A 17533-nucleotide genomic window follows, 5' to 3' on the forward strand; every position below is an offset into this window, starting at 1 on the left:
CTGTAATTTTCAAAATAGACTTAAGAAATATGTATTCCTACCTCAATTTTGCTGATAAAAGTCTTACCCTGGGTTACCCGGCTGTTCACTAGTGAAAGCAGAACTGTATTTCCTTTTTTGGTTATAACCTTGTTTTTTCCACTATTCTGGACAGTTCATTAACATACTGAAAGTGCAGGCCTAGCATAGTAAAAATGCAGAATCTGAAATCAGACTGCCCATGTTTATAAACTGGTTCTTGCACTGCCTGACTGTGTGACCCTGAAGAAGTGACTTAATTTTTCTGTCACTTAACTTTTCCTCTTCAGTAAAGTATGAGCAGTTTAGTTCAGTTGCTCAGTCGTGTCCAACTCTTTGCGACCCATGGACTGCAGCATGCAAGGCCTCCCTGTCCATCACCAACTCCTAGAGCTTGCTCAAACTCACGTCCATTGAGTCAGTGATGCCATCCAACCATCTTATTCCCTGCTGTCCCCGTCTCCTCCTGCCTTCAGTCTTTCCCAGCATCGATCTTTTCCAGTCAGTCAGTTCTTACATCTGGTGCCCAAAGTATTGGGAGTTTCAGTATCAGTCCTTCCAGTGGATATTCTGGATTGATTTGCTTTAGGATTGACTGGTTTGATCTCCTTTCAGTCCAAGGGACTCTCAAGAGTCTTCTCCAACACCACAATTCAAAAGCATCGATTCTTCAGAGCTCAGCTTTCTCTATGGCTCAGTTCTCTCACATCCCTACGTAACTACTGGAAAAGCCATAGCTTTGACTAACTAAATGGACCTTTGTCAGCAAAGTAATGTCTCTTGCTTTCTAATATGCTATCTAGGTTGGTCACAGCTTTTCTTCTGAGGAGCAAGCGTCTTACTACGTGGCATGGCTCATAGTTTCAGTCAGTTAGACAAGGCTGTCGTCCATGTGATCAGTTTGGTTAGTTTTCTGTAAAGTGTGGGCAGTAGCAGTACCTATTTCTTTGGGTGATTGTTGTCTCTTGTTTATTCTACACATGTAAAACGTTTAGAGTAACACTTAGCACCATCATATGTACAAAATGTGATACATATATCTTGTAGAATTTTTTGGAAAACGGGGTTGTGCCTGGCAATTAACAGTAAGTTACAGAGATGAGACTTGAATGGCCCCCATCCAGTTGTGCCCCATCCCACTGAGATGGCTCTAGAAGAATGTGTAGAATTTAGATCGGATGATGGAGCGGTGCAGGCATTCTTAAAGGAGCTTTATGAGAAAATTTAAAGGCAAGAATTGGCGTTCTTTTTTGGGAACGGAAAGAAGCCTGTGTCTGACTGGCTCTAGACTAACAAGAGGTGGGACCAGGCCTTGAAAGACTCTGAAGCTGACGCCTGTCGATTGAGTAACTTAATAAAGGAGGCCTTTATAGATATAATGACCCATAGTGGCGTGCACTGTGGACACACAGCAAAACGCTGCCCAGGAGGGAGGCCATGGTGGCTCGTACTAAGGTTACAGCAGTGATGTGAGAGAGGGCCTGAGAAGTTTCGAAGCACTTAATATAAGCATGGTTTACCTGAAGGTAGGCGTGAGTGAGAGAACTCTTGAGGTTTCTAAAGGCCCAGGATAAGGGATATATCAGAGTAATGGTTGGTATTGCTGAGGAAACAAAATGTTAAGGGAACCAGTTTAACTGATAAATTTGAACCTTGGTTAAGAAGATTCTTCTCAGATGAGTTATTTAATTTGATATAATAGTCTAGGGTTTCAGTGTTTCACTCAAGCTGTGTAATCCTCTGTTGGAATCTAACTTACAGAGCAACTAATAGAAAAATCGTTCGGCAGTTAAATCATTCCTTCGATTGTGTTCCCAAAGCTCTGTGCACATACTTCAACCCTGACCCGTATAATTCTTTGCCATAATTACTATGTTTTCATCATTTCTTAAATTATTTAAGTTTAGTGACTGGATCTATGTAGTTAAATCCTGCATAACCATAATAAATGCTCAGTAAATATTTATGGGATGAATGCTTTGAGTATGTTTTGGGTTGTGACATGAATCATATTTGTCCTGAGTGGAACAGCACTGGCTTAGAGATGTTTTGGTTGTGATTTGGTGGGGAGGGAGCTTCTTTATTTCGAGTGTCACAGTGTACATGATTTCTTATTATGGTTTCTACTCTTTTTTTTTTTTTTGCCAAACTGCACAGCATGTTTGATCTTAGTTCCCCAACCAGGGATCAAACCTGTGCTCCCTGCATTGGAAGCTGGAGTCTTAATCACTGGACCACCAAGAAAGCCCCATGGTTTCTCCTCTTAAGCATCCTATTAATTAGAACATGAGATCTCCTCTACTTTTCCTCTCTAATCATATGGATAATGTAATCAATAATTTGAGTGTCAACTCAGCCTGTAATGTTTATTGATTAAAGATTTAAAATTTCTCTAATGAAAAGTATTGAAGCTCAGTAAAGGACATCAAGTGCTAATAGTTTGACCCTCGTTATTCTGCTCTTTAGTGGGCTGCCAAGTTGTTGATCTCCATATAACTTATCAAGTAATCAGTTTCAAATAAGTCTCACAATTTTCTGCTGGTTGAGTGCTATTCTAGTAATTCTGCAGAGGTGTGGCAAAACGCATCACTAACCTTTTGGGTTTCAGCTAGCAGTTTCTTCGGATGTCCTGTCATTAGCCTGGGTTGTAGCTTTTTGTTTTGTCCTGTCATGTACCGCAGACCCCTTTAAGCCCTAAGTCAACCTGATTGATTTCCCCCTGCACCTGAGATTCTCCACCCACCACTCAGACCATTGCCCCTTGACAGAGCAGCTTTTGCTTCAACACTTTATTCTTACGTTTTTAATGAAATTCAGTTTCCTCATGCTTGCCATTTGATTTTGATGACCTCTGTGTGTGTGTGTGTGTGTGTGTGTGTTTAAACGACAGCCCTTTAAAGGCAGAGATACTATGCTTAAAAAAAAATGTTTTCTTTCTCAGAGAATTATATTTTATGAGGCTGACTTTAGATAACTGGATTGCAAAAAAATGACTTCCAGTTTTGATGTGTGTATACATGTGTATGTGTGTGTGCGTGCGTGTATTTTAGATCTAGGAGTTTTGCCTCAAGAGAATGTCAGAATTAGATGGGACTGTAGATACCCTTTCTTTGTTTGATTACAAAGTTGTGTTGCTGTTGTCTGACTAAACTGAACTGATGGTAACAAAGAGATTTTTGGAGTGCCCTGACAAGTGGGAAATTGGTTCCATAGGCTTGGTTCTAGAGAGGTAGCTCTCAAAAGTTTTGCTTCCACTATATACTACATAGTTCTGTATGGTACCTGGTTCTGTAATAATTTAGCTTATTGCTTGAACAAAAAAAGAATACCACTTACTAAGAGTGCCAACAACTTATTATTTTATTGTTCATTTTAACAAAGTACTACACGTGTAATAGGAATAGAACTTTAGTTGTTTAGAATGACCCCGGATCTGCTTTCTTTCAAATCTTTGCTTCATTGACGTATTAATCGCTATTTTTTGTTTTCTCTGCAGGCCTCAGCTGTTGAAGAATGCTCTGCAGAGAGCAGTAGAGAGGGGCCAGTTAGAACAAATAACTGGCAAAGGTGCTTCTGGAACATTCCAGGTTAGAGGCTCAAAGGGTTGGTTGTAGAGAAGTAGTTCTCAAAAGTTTTGGTTTGAAAAAAAAAAACAACTTTTGGTTTCAGGACCTCCTTATACTCTAATTTATTGAGGACCCAAGAGCTTGTGGTTATGTGGGTTATACATATTAATATTTACCATATTAGAAATTATATAATCGAGGACCTTTTTAGTTATTTATTCTTTTCTAAAGTAATAAACCCATTACGTGTTGACATAACCCTTTTTATGAAAACTGCGTTTCCCGTAATGAGAGGAAGGTTACTATTTGTTAACATTTTTACGAATGTCTTTATTGTCAGCTTAATAGAAGACAGCTAGCATCTGTTTTTAATATATTTGGGGTTACGTCTATGAAGAAAATTCAGCTCACACCGAGTACTTAAATGTGGAGTAATTAGGGTAATTTTCAGAAGTCAGTACTATTCTTTGATAGTATACCAATACTCAACAAATGATAGTTTTTTTATAATAGCTTCACTGAAGTATGATTTGTGTACTATAAGATATAATCATTTTACATTACAATTTGATTCAGTAAAATTTAGTAAATTTACAGTGTTGTACACTTATCACTGCAGTCCAGTTTTAGAGCATTTCCATCACCCCAAAAAACTCGTGCGCCCATTTGCATCACTCTCTCTTCTCATCCCTATCCAGCCTACTCGTCTCTCCTTCCTGTGTAGATTCACCTTCTTACGCCTTTCACACAGATAGAATCATGCAGTGTGTGCCCTTCTGTGTCTGACTTCTTTCACTGACATAATACTTTCTTGTTTTATCCATGTTGCAGCAGAAATCAATACTTTCATTCCTTCCATTGGCAAATAGTATTCCATAATCTGACATACTTTATTTATCCATTCACAAGTTGAGTTATTCTGCTTTGTAGCTATTGTGATTAATATTGCCTGTGAATAGTTATGTCCAGATCTTTGTGTGGGTATATGTTACTATTTCCCTTGTGGTAAAGTAGGAGTGTGGACTGCCTGGGCTACATGGTAAATTTATTTTAAGAAACTGCCAGAGTGGCTGCATCAGTTTTCATTCCTACCAGCAGTGTGTGTATAAAAGTTCCAGCTTCTCCTTATCTTTGCCAGCTCTCTTACTGTCTTTTTAAAATTATACCCATGCTAGTAGATACAAAGCGGTTTCTCATTATAGTTTTAGTTTGCATTTCCCTAAGACTGTTGATGTTGACCATTTTTTCTTGGACTTATTGGACATTTATTTATCTTCTTTGGTAAAATGTCTCTTCACATCCTTTGCTTATTTTTAGAATTGAGCTATTTGTCTTATTATAAGAGTTATATGTGAAAGTCAAAGTGTTAGTCGCCCAGTTGTGTCCAGCCCTTGTGACCCCATGGACTGTAGCCTGCCAGGCCCCTCTGTCCATGGGAGTGGGTTGCCATTCCTTCTCCAAGGGATTGTCCCAACCCAGGGATTGAACTCAGGTCTCCTGCATTGCAAGCAGATTCTGGACCCTCTGAGAGACCAGGGAAGCCCCATGTAAGCCCCTATATAAGAGTTACATAACTAGATACACGTTCCTCTTCAGATACATGATTTGTAAATATTTTATCCTATTCTGTGAGCCATGGTTTCACTTTCTTAATGGTGTCTTTTGAAGCACAAAAGTGTTTAATTTTGATAAAATCCAGTTGATCATTTTTCTAAGTTAATGGTTGTTGATGACTTATCTAATCATTGCCTGGCTTGAAATCAAGTTTTACTTATCTTTTGAGAGTTTATGGTTTTAACTCTTACATGTAGAGCTGTGATCCATTTATGATATGTGCTGCTGCTGCTGCTAAGTCACTTCAGTCGTGTCCGGCTCTGTGTGACCCCATAGACGGCAGCCCACCAGGTTCCCCCATCCCTGGGATTCTCCAGGCAAGAACACTGGAGTGGGTTGCCATTTCCTTCTCCAATGCATGAAAGTGCTAACGATATAAATTCATGTTTCTGCATGTGGACATCCAGTTGTCCCAACACCACTTACTGAAAAGACTGTCCCTTCCTTGTTGAATTGCCTTGGCACTCTTATCAAAACATAATTGACCCATGAGTGTAAGGGTTTTTTTCTGGACTCTTCAGTTCTGTTCCATTGATCTATATGTGATTCTTCATGTCAGGATCACACTATCTTGATGACTGTAGTTTTATAGTAAGTTTTGAAATTGGGAAATATAAATCCTCTCTTAACCTTTTCTTTTTCAAAATTGCTTTGACTGCTCTGGGTCTTGTGCATTTCCGTATGGTTTTTACAATTCGTTCATCACAAAAATCCACCTGAGGTTTTGGTAAAAATTGCATTGAACCTTTAGATCAATCCAGAAGGAATCACTGGCTTTCCAGTGTTGAGTTTTCCAATCCAGGGACAAGCATTTTCTCATCATTTATTTAGATCTTTAACTTCTCTCAGCAGTGCTTGTTTTCAGTGTATAGATCTTACATTTCTTTTGTTAAATTTATTCCTAAATATTTTGTTCTTTTTCCATGTATTGTGAATGGAACTTTATTTTTATTTTTCAGAGTGCTCACTGCTGTCCAATAGAAATACATTTGGTTTGTCTATTGTTCTTATATCCTGCAATCTGCCGAACTAGTTTAGAATTTTTTGTAGGTTCCTTGGGACTTTGGGGGTGGATTCCCTAGGATTTTCTACATATAGGATAATGTCATCTGCAAACAAAGACCATTTTACTTCTTCCTTTCCAATCTGGATGTCTTTTTTTTTTCCCCTCCATGCCTGTGCACTGGATAGAACATCTACTATAGTGATGAGAATAGATGTCTTTGTCTTGTTACCCATTTTAAAGGGAAAACATTCATTTTTTTACCATTAAAGCTGTAGATTTTTCATAAATGCCTATTATCAGATTGAGAAAGTTCTGTTACTCGTTTGTTGGAAGTTTATGATGAATGGTTGTTGGATTTCTCACATGTTCTAAAACTCTTGAGATGATCATATGCTTTTTGTCCTTAATTCTGTTAATATATTATGTTAATTGATGTTGTGGTATTTCTTAAATTACATTAAAGTTGCCGTGTGAAGCCTGAAACCATATTAGTGAGCTCCTTGTACTCTGTAACCTTAAATTCTTTGATCTGTCTTGAACTTTGAGTACAATTTTTGAACTTTGAGTGTAATTTTATAACACAGTCATTTGAAAAATAGTAGTTCACTGAATCATGCAAATTTTTTAAATGTTGACATATTCATCAAAAATAACAAAAATTATATTCATTAGTATCACCTACTGATCTCATCAGAACATTTATTGGGAAATTATTGTGCTCATAATGGTTGGTGCAGATTTTCCACAGTTTATCTCTTGAAAAGTTAAATTTATCATTTGGTAACAAATACTGTTGTTTTCCTTGAGTTGATAGGCTTACTTAATTCATTTTCAAGAAAATGTCTACCAGATAACCAAGTCTGGATGACCATAGATTATCTATTAATTGTTCCTTCAAGTAAAAAGGGTATTCCATGAAAAATGGAGCTAATTCAGCTCAGAACTCGATCACTAGGTGATTTTCCTTGAGACTATCACCATCCCTCCACATGCAGCTGGCATGCCTTATACATTCTTCTCATTTTGCCCCATAGAGTATCAAAAAGACATGTTGGATTGAGACTTTTAAAAATCACTTTCATATCAAAGACATTCCTATGTGAAGCTAGCTTTTATTTTTCTTAAGTATATAGTAGTAAAAAACACACTAACTACTAGTACATTTCTGCGCCTCCACCATGATTTGTAGTAAAGTAATAGCAGTTTTACTCATTGATTTTCCACCATCAGTGCAAATGTCGTCACAGTGAAAAAGACAAACCCATCTTAGCACTATTATGAAAACAGTTCAGCCTTGCAGATCCTCTGAAAGGGCCTCAGGAGCCCTTTGGGGGTTCTGGACCTTTCTTTTGAGGATCACTGTTGTAGACCGTACCTCAGTTTGTTCTTTAACCTTTTTGCTTGCTGGTGCCACCTTTGTTGGCACTGGTGCCTTTTGTCCTTGAAATATGCTGTATAATCTTCTGTAACACCCCAGATATTTGTCAGACTTTTTGCTGTTTTCCTTACAAGATTAAAAAGACTATTATTTTTGTAAATGCTCACATTTTTCAAGTTCAGAGAAAAGGAAGTAGTTCAAAAGTGTTAATTTTTCAGAGACATAACCAGTTAACCTCCTTTTTGGAGTAGAGCTGTCATTCTCTTTGGGTTAGGTTGGCTTTTGCTATTTTCAGTTGGATGGAGGGATAGATGGAAGGAGAAAATATCCACAGGAGGGTTGGGACTCCTCAGTTAGATTGAATACCTAATGAGTGGGAAGAGAAAGTCCCTAACCTGACAATTTATTGTAAAACATATCTGTGCTAATGCAGGAACTCCGACCCACCTGGTGCAGAGGAGTCTTGTCTTGAGCTGCTTTGGGAGAGTGTTGTCTTGATGCTTTTCTCTTCCTCCTTGGAAAACAGCTGAAGAAATCAGGGGAGAAACCCCTGCTTGGTGGAAGCCTGATGGAATATGCAATCTTGTCTGCCATTGCTGCCATGAATGAGCCGAAGACCTGTTCCACCACCGCTCTGAAGAAGTATGTCCTGGAGAACCACCCAGGGACCAATTCTAACTATCAAAGTAAGACTCAGAGTTGAGCAGGTTCAGTGGGGAGCCAGGGAAGGTGGCAGAAGTTATCTTGTGGGAATATCCTTAGACATCATGCTGTTAATGAAAGAGCATAGCTACTGACTGAAAACCAAGAGAGAACTTTCTGTAAATTTACTGTTTACTCAAGACTTACCCTTAATTTATAGTGTCTGCTTAGGATTAGAATTTGATTTCACTCTATTACAAAGGTTTTTTATGCTAATTTTTATTGTAATAGAGATAAATTTCTAAGTTCAAAACACCTCTCAAATAGGACTTCCCAGCAGTACAGTGGTTAAGATTTCGAGCTTCCAGTGCAGGGGATGTGGTTTTCCCACAGTCCATGTGGCATGGCCAAAAAAAAAAAACTCTCAAGTATAGTATATTTTTACCTTCTTCTGAATGTTTACCAAAACATCTTTTGTCAGCCTGAAACCAAACCAGTGGGTTAAAATACTTATGATTTGTTACTGACTTAACCCCTATACAGAAAATACTTTCTAGTAGACATATTTGCCCTGTCAGGCGATGATTGAGGTTAGAAACCTTGCTGTACAGCATTATCATTTATGGATTAGTGAGATATATTTCCTCACTAAACTATGGGAGTAGGCACAATGGTGTAGGGTGAGGAACATGAAAATTTAAGTAACAGAAAATGCAAACTAGAATATATTGTTTTAAATGAAACAATTTTGAGGTGTTACTGTTGACTTTTAACATATGCAATATGTATTTTTTAATGTTATGAAGGAATGCTTTGTGATTTTGTGTAAAAGGTGAGGACTGGTGAGGCCTTTAGGATCCATGATACTGTTTTGTAACTATTTGCCGATTCATGTGATATATAGTTTAATTTTATAGACATTGTCCTAAGTGCTTATCAGAACTTACAGGTACTCAGTAGATATTTAAATGAATAGAAATAGAGGTTGAGTTTTAAGTCAACAGTTACCCATTTATGTGCAGCTGTAGGGCAGGTCATTAGTCTCTTAGGCTGCTGTTTCACTTTGTGCAGTGAGGAATTTGACACAGTGGTCTCTGAAGTCTCATCCCATTATAATTAATTCTTGCCAAATTTATGGGCACTTAATAGTAATTTAGTAAATCAGTTAATAATCCCTTTGACCACAAAGGATTCATTTAGCATGTGAAAATTGCTCACTCATGTTCAACTCTTTGCAGTCCCATGAACTATACAGTCCATGGAATTCTTCAGGCCAGAATACTGGATGTAACAGTATAATGTACATAATAAATTAATGTATAATAGATTGTAGCTGAGAGAAGTATCAAATCCGAATAAACAAATACTTTCTTCATTTCTGAATTTTTGTCCAGTGCATCTGCTGAAGAAAACCCTGCAGAGGTGTGAAAAAAACGGGTGGATGGAGCAAATCTCTGGTAAAGGATTTAGTGGCACCTTCCAGCTCTGTTTTCCCTATTATCCCAGGTAAGCACCCAACTGATAATGTGAAGTAGTGGTCATTGCAGCTTTTAAAAATCTGACTCCAGTTTACAGGTGTGGCTTCACTTATTTGCCCTTACTGCTGTTACACTGAGCTGAATGTACTTGAAAATAAAGACTTCTTCAGGCAGTATTGTTTTAGAGCAGAAGGTTTTCATACACTAACAGGGGATTGTCTTGGCCTATCCTGCTGGAGCTCATTGTTAGCCAAGTGTTCCTGAAATCAAGCATTGAGTTCTTTGGGATCCTTGGCCAGTCATTAACATGCTCATTCCTGCTAATAAGAAATAAAGTACATGATGATGACAGGAAGATTATTAGACGATTATTTGTTTTAATTGTCCAGTACCAAGTAGGGGGAGCATTGGATACTTCTAAAAATCTTCATCTGCCTTCTTACTATAGAGACAAGGACATTTTTTTGGAAAACTTCTCTGGTATACATGCATTATTTTTTCATTGAACTAGAAAATTTATTCAGCACCTCCTATGGACCAGGCGTTTTTTTGTATACCCAGGCTATTGCCTTTTTGTCCTTTGATTTCCAGTCAAGTGCCATGACAGTTAACACTAAAACCTGTTGTGGCAGGCATATAGTGTGTGGCTCTCTTATATTGCTCTTTGTGCATAAACGTGCTGAGTCATGTTCTACACCCTCCTGTGTAGGAGCTGCGTGCATGGAGCTCAGTCATATCCGACTCTCTGTGGCCCCATGGACTATAGCCTGCCAGGGTCCTCTGTCCATGGGATTTCCCAGGTCAGAACACTGGAGTGGGTTGCCATTTCCTTCTCTAGGTGCATAAACATAAATGTTACTTCATTGAATGTACAGTATTTGAATTTTTCAAACGTTTAGCTTTAAATATAATTCTTAAAATCATGTACAGTGTTATGATTTAAAGATTTATTAATCAGTGGTACCAAGTTTTCTATCATTAAGGATAAAGAAAAGTTAGAAAATCCTTGCTGAATTTCTCAAAAACTTTGAAGAGATTCAGGCTTTATGAGGTCTTGTATCATAAGGGCAAAAAATATATACTGCTGTATGAACCATTCACTGCTGTATATTCAATGGCTGATACAGTGCCGAACACACATCAGGAGTTTAAATAACTTTACTAAATAAGTGATTGTCGATTTTATTAAATGGAAGGAAGTAGAGAATGAGTTATGTTTGAGGCTTTTATAGATTTGTCGTAACTTCATTTGACTGTTCAAAATAGGTTAAATTGTGACCTGGTATTTGTAACCTAACCTGACTTAATTGGGGAGTGTGGGAGGAAGTGGGTAATGTCCAGGAAAGAGCATATCTAGGTTCACATCCTTTTGCTTGTCCCCATGGGACTTCTCTTTATCTAATATGTTTTTACTAGCCCAGGAGTTCTGTTTCCAAAGAAAGAGCCAGATGATTCTAAAGATGAGGATGAAGATGAAGATGACTCATCAGAGGAAGACTCTGAAGATGAAGAGCCACCACCGAAGAGAAGGTGCGAGTGTGTGGGAAACACTTGTTAGAGCTGAGAGTGGCCGTGAGGGAAGAGGCTGTGAGAAGCATGTCAGCAACTCTGCGTCCTTCTCAAGTGCTCTGTGTGACGTTTGAACTTACCCTCTCCTGAGAATTTAGAGGCTCTAAACTTATGAAACACTGAATGTTTAATTACTCTTTGGTCAAACCTGTGTGTGTGTGCGTAGTGTGTAGTTTGGTTATTTGAAGAAAAATAATTCCATGTTTTTCTGGGAAAAACATGTAGACTTCCAGAATTGGTTGAATTTTTATACAATTTTAGGTGAAAGGTTATAACCCATATTCTTCTTAATGTAGGTGATTTTACCTGTACTGTTTCTTTTCTGGCAATGTATCTCGTCATCATGGTGAAGTGGATCAAGTATAAGTGATTGCCTTCTCTGGTTCTCACAGGTTGCAGAAGAAAACCCCAGCCAAGTCACCAGGGAAGGCTGCAGCCATGAAGCAAAGAGGGTCCAAGCTGGCGCCCAAAGTCCCAGCTGCCCAGCGAGGAAAAGCGAGGCCCCTGCCCAAGAAAGCCCCTCCTAAAGCGAAAACTCCTGCCAAGAAAGCCAGACCCTCACCCTCAGTCATCAAGAAACCTAGTGGTAGCTCTTCCAAGAAGCCTGCAGCCAGTGTGAGAAAGGAAGTGAAATTGCCTGGCAAGGGCAAATCTACCATGAAGAAATCGTTCAAAGCGAAAAAGTAAATTTTATAGGAAAAAAAGGGTATCATGATGAAATTCAAAATCTTATTTTCTAAGGTCAGTGTGCATTTGTTTTAGTTTTGATGCTTTTAAAATTACATTTTTTTTCCTCTCCTATGAACATTATGGGGAGGGAATATAAATAAACCAGTTTAGCCATTTGTTAGCTTTAGGTGCTGTTCTTGGTGCCTGCCCCTCCCCTCTCCCAGTCATTTTAATTTCTGCCATAATTTTGGACTTTTCCTGAACTGTATAGTCTGTTCTTGTCCTGTTTTCTTCCTCCACCTTATCTCTCTTTCTCTTTTAATGGTCAGCTTTGGCTTTTATTTTCCCTTCCAGTTTTATCTAAACAGTTGCAAAGATTTTTATATTTGCTAGAAGCCATCGAGAATGGGATGCTGGTCAGGTGCTGGATGTAAAGAGGAGGCAGTATAGCCCTGACTGAATCATAAAGCCTCCTGCCTAGAGGCTTCACGTACAGCTGTAGTAGCTAATCTTATTTATAAAACCACTCCGCTAACCCTCTCTCTCTCCAACTATAAACACAGAGATGTCTTAGCTTTGGGAACAGGCCAAAAGCACCCTGATCTCATTAGAGGCTGAAGATCCATGACCCCTTTGGGCCGCTTTCCCATTGCTCCATCTCCAGGTATTTTTTGCTGGCCCCTGGGCGCCGCATCCCCACAGCAGCAAGCACAAGGCCTCTCCACCACGTGGTTTCTGGCTGAGGGGGAAACACAGGCACGCAGTGAATTTGTGATTTCTGGTGTCACCTGTGTTACCAAAAATTAAAACAAAGTCTTGATCAGATAGCTAAATATATTTTTAATATTTGGAGCATGGATTGTCACTTCCTCTTTCCCTTTTTTATAAGGAAATGTTGGAGAGTTACACCATTGCTAATGTAGAAACGTGAAATGGAAAACATAACAATTTGCTAAAATATTTCACATTTATTTGTGGATTTTTTTTCCCCCTCTTTTCTTTCCACAGCACTTTTGATAACAAACTAGTGGCTTCCTTTTTTGAGTTATTTAAAAAGAGAAAAGAAAAAAACAAATGAAGCCTGACTACCTAACCCTTCCTTATTTGTATTTGTTTTAGTATCGTGAAGTTGTGTTAAATAGTATTAGCTTCCTAAGAAATATTGATTTCCGGTTATCATTTATCCTCCCTGTGGCACTTGACATTTTAATTGTCTTAAATTTTTTGGTGTGTGTCTTCTGGCCTGAGCGCTGCCAGAGGCAAAATATGTTTGTTTAATCCATTCCATTTGCATTGTCTCCTGGGATCCCGTCTGCAGCCTGAGGCGTGGCTGGGAATTGGACTTGAGAAGACTGGCTTGAGTTAGATCCAGAATCATGTGTGATCCCATCATGAGTTTATTGGAATTTGTGTTGCATGTAAGGCAATCTTTTCCTGTTGTAAATCTTCCTTTTTTTATGTACATATATTTTGAAAAATATGAATAAACATGGAATTTTAAAAGCTGCTGAACTGTAGCTTGTATTTAAAAGTTCCTAGAATTCCTCAGAAGTAGTGTTGTACTCACTTTGAGCCTTCTCTGCTCCTTGTACTAGCTGTCATCCATTTTCCTTTTTAAATACAAGCTCCAGCAAGCTCCAGTCTATTTGAGTTTTTGAATTTTTAAATAGATGGTGAGTGTTTTTAGTACATTGAACCTGATTATTCAGTGCATAAGAGATTTTTAAAAATCATTTTGTATTTTATCAAGGTCCTTGTTTTCAAGGTCATAAGTTCCAGTTTTTCATGTTTAGTGTTCAGAGATGTCCTTGAACTAGAAAAAAAGACAGCATTGCAAAAGATAAATCCTAGACCTACTTCCAGAAAGTAATCTAATTTTCTGTTACGCTATTTAGCAGGTAGTAATTTTTTAAATATTTTTATTTTAAATCATTTATTTATTTGAGTTGTAGTTGCAACATGTGGGATCTAGTTCCCCGACCAGGGATCAAACCCAGACCCTCTGGATTGAGAGCTCAGGAGTCTTAGCCACTGAACCACCAGGGAAGTCTAATAATTCTCAATATTATAGTTGTTAGGTACCTGTGCTAAGAATTCTCTACTCTTCTGGAATGAAGTGAGGATTTCGGTTGGTTTCTGTGTTTTGTTTTAGAGATTGCCTGAACGATCATCTGGTGGCTATATCGTGTATCAGGCACTCCGGCGCAGAGTGAGACATTGCGATCGTTTCAGGTCCCTTTCCACCCTGACGTTCTGTTAAATTCACAGAATTCAGGTGAAGACAGAACTATCCTTGATTTTAGCATCATGTAAAGGGAAAAGACAAAAGGCCCATTGCACTCTTGCCAAGGAAAATCCCCAGCTCTCAAAAATAGGTACCTTCCTAATGTTGAGATAAAGGGATGTTTGGCTTTTTTTCCCTTCCAGGCATTCTTAAGGAGCAGAACGCACAATTTTTGTTTCCATGTTACAGAAAGGTAAACAGCAAACCAAACTCAAGAGATAATCCAACAATTCCTGGCCTGGATCGGTGGCTTCAGTACGGTCAGTGGCTTTTAGTGAGCTCAGCTACAGTGTTTCACTTGTCCTTAAACCACCTACAAACAACCTTTGATAGGTGAATCTCAGAAGGTGCTGGGAGAGAGTGTTGGCTTCTTCAAGCTCAAATGAGAAAGAGGAGACACCACTTCAGAGAAAGGTGGAGACTTTTTAAAAAAATTATAACAGAAGCTTTCAACACAGGGAAAACTCCATCCTGACTATCCATGGAGATTTAACTAAAGGAAGCCTGATCCCGTCATGTCTGTTGGCTGTAACTAATGGGAAATTACATGAAAATAGGGGCTATGTAATATGCCTGTACCGTGGACATTTTTTCCCCATCATTCCTCTTGTAAAATTTTGTCAGCCCAGTCTAGGCTTGTTAATCTATCCTTATACCTTCTTTAAAGAACCTAAGAAGTTATTCTTGCTCAAGCTGAGGTACTTTGCCATCTTAAACTGTCAGGGGGAAAGACGGTAAGCCAGCTTTATTCATGAACTGCTGTACTTAGCTAACTAAACACCAGCTAAAAGAAATTTTAATCCAAAAACTTAGAATTATAGTTGAAGCTTTTCATTTTTGGAACCGGATAAATCATATTTCTTTTTCTTTGGGTCAAGCAAAAATTCGAATTTTATCCATGAAGAGAAATTCTATTTATTTTTTTTAAAGAGGTAGGTTTTTAAAAAAATGTTTTCTAATTTTATGTATTATTTATTTAGCTGTGCCAGGTCTTAGTCAGGGTGTGCAGGACCTTCGAGCCTTGTTGCAGTACATAGGATCTTGAGTTGTAGCAAGAGAACTCTTACTTGCTGCATGTGGGATCTAGTTCCCTGACCAGGGATTGAACCTAGGTCCATTGCATTGGGAGCATGGAGTCTTAGCCACTGGACCACCAGGGAAGTCCCAGAAATTCTGTTCTTAATTGTGTAAAGATCATTAAGTATTTTCCCCAGAGGTTCTGACTGACTTCTGTTCCCAGCGTGTAGGGTTGCTTTTGCATTTTTGCGGTAGAACAGATGGTCACTGAGTTCTGCAGAGCCAAAGCCTGAGAACTGGAACTGTTGGAGCTCTGGGCCTGGGCCTGCTTGGCGGACGCACGCTCTGGAGCCAGTAAAGAGGCTGAATGGCACCCCACTACTGCAGCTGGTTTCGTTGTCTAAGAAACTGATCCTTGCCATTTTTATTACTATATTCTTCTGTCATTTTCCACAAGATTCTTAACTTCAGTGGCTTTTTTTCTTGTTCTGTTGAAGGAAGTTTCTGCCTTTGGCTACTTAAATGTATTAGCTTAGTTTTAACATTCTGTTAATAGTTGTCAACAACTGGTATGTCAAAGGATAACCTTCACAGGCTATTTTCCTCCAAAAATGGCAGCTCTTTCTTTTGATACTGTATGTAAATGTGTAATTAACACCATTGCTGTTAAATCTTTGCTTATTAGCAGAGTCCTTTCTCTTTGGTGCCTTGAATATGTTTGACAATGTGTCATTATTTGACTTACTACTTAACATAATAATAGTGACAATCATTCTGTTCAGTCGCTCAGTCATGTCCGACTCTTTGTGACCCCATGAACTGCGGCACGCCAGGCTCCCCTGTCCATCACCAACTCCCGGAGTCCACCCAAACTCATGTCCATCGTGTCGGTGATGCCATCCAACCACCTCATGCACTGTTGTCCCCTTCTCCTCCCGCCTTCAATCTTTCCCAGCATCAGGGTCTTTTCCAGTGAGTCAGTTCTTCATATCAAGTGGCCACAGTATTGCCATTTCAGTACTTCAGTCCTTCCAATGAATTTTCAGAACTGATTTCCTTTAGAATTGACTGGTTGGATCTTGCAGTCCAAGGGACTCTCAAGAGTCTTCGCCAACTCCACAGTTCAAAAATATCAATTCTTTGGCGCTCAGCTTTATAGTCCAACTCTCACATCCATACATGACCACTGGAAAACCATAGCCACTAGATGGACGTTTGTTGGTAAAGTAGTGTCTCTGCTTTTTAATATGCTGTCTAGGTTGGTCATCGCTTTTCTTCCAAGGAGCAAGCGTCTTTTAATTTCACGGTTGCAGTCACCATCTGCAATGATTTTAGAGCCCCAAAACATAAAGTCTGTCACTGTTTCCACTGTTTCCCCATCTATTTGCCATGAAGTGATGGGACCACATGCCATGATCTTAGTTTTCTGAATGTTGAGCTTTAAGCCAACTTTTTCACTGTTTGACTCATCAAGAGGCTCTTTAGTTCTCCTTTGCTTTCTACCATAAGGGTGGTGTCATCTGCATATCTGAGGTTATTGATATTTCTCCCGGCAATCTTGATTGCAGCTTGTGCTTCATCCAGCCCGGCATTTTGCATGATGTACTCTGCATATAAGTTAAATAAGCAGGGTGACAATATACAGCCTTGACGTACTCCTTTTCCCATTTGGAACCAGTCTGTTGTTCCAGTTCTAACTATTGCTTCTTGACCTGCATACAGATTTCTCAGGTGACAATCATAGCTAACACTAACTGAATTTTTTCTACATGTCAGGCTCCATACTTACATTAAACTTCATTTAACCTAGCAATCCTATGAGATGGTCACTGTTTATTATTCCCATTTTACAGAAGAGAAATCTGGCACAGAGTGAGGTTCACAAACTTACCCCAGGACATAGTAAGAGGCAAAGCCAGAACTACACCCAGGCCCTCCCAAGTGCAGAGCCATCTCCAGCTGCTCTTCTCCACCGTCTCTCTCTGACCGTTGTTCAAACTTCTGAATTCTCCGCTTATCTTACAGCCTAATGAATGCAGGGGATTTAGAAGTGAGGTGAAATTATTAAATTTGCCAAGTAGGAGTTTGTGTGACTAATAGTTTGGTAACTATTCAAATTAGGTCTTGGATTACTGGGAAATTTTAGCTAGGCTGTCCTAAGGAGGTTTTTGGTTGTATGTTTCTCTCTTTGTTTTTCTCCTAGGACATTGCAAGCACTTGGTCACTCTCAGAGCCTAGCCATGGGACTCTCAGGTCCTCAGTTTACTTTTTCCAGGCAGGTTCTGACACCTA

The 17533-nt window shown here is 38.9% G+C and overlaps 1 protein-coding gene across 5 annotated transcripts in view; it reads left to right on the top strand.

Annotated features, from left to right (window-relative positions):
• Positions 1–13410, top strand: part of HP1BP3 (heterochromatin protein 1 binding protein 3) — a 36663-nt gene extending 23253 nt beyond the window's left edge. For all 5 annotated transcript variants that reach the window (XM_068969122.1, XM_068969124.1, XM_068969125.1 and 2 more), the window contains 5 exons: positions 3515–3605; positions 8109–8268; positions 9619–9730; positions 11119–11232; positions 11664–13410. In XM_068969122.1, coding sequence (XP_068825223.1) covers positions 3515–3605; positions 8109–8268; positions 9619–9730; positions 11119–11232; positions 11664–11958 — 772 coding nt within the window. In that variant the 3' untranslated portion in view covers positions 11959–13410. The remainder of the gene's footprint in view (positions 1–3514; positions 3606–8108; positions 8269–9618; positions 9731–11118; positions 11233–11663) is intronic.
• The last annotated feature ends 4123 nt before the right edge of the window (positions 13411–17533 follow it).

The sequence above is a fragment of the Capricornis sumatraensis genome, chromosome 3 (genome assembly GCF_032405125.1).
Source record: "Capricornis sumatraensis isolate serow.1 chromosome 3, serow.2, whole genome shotgun sequence".
NCBI lineage: Eukaryota > Metazoa > Chordata > Mammalia > Artiodactyla > Bovidae > Capricornis > Capricornis sumatraensis.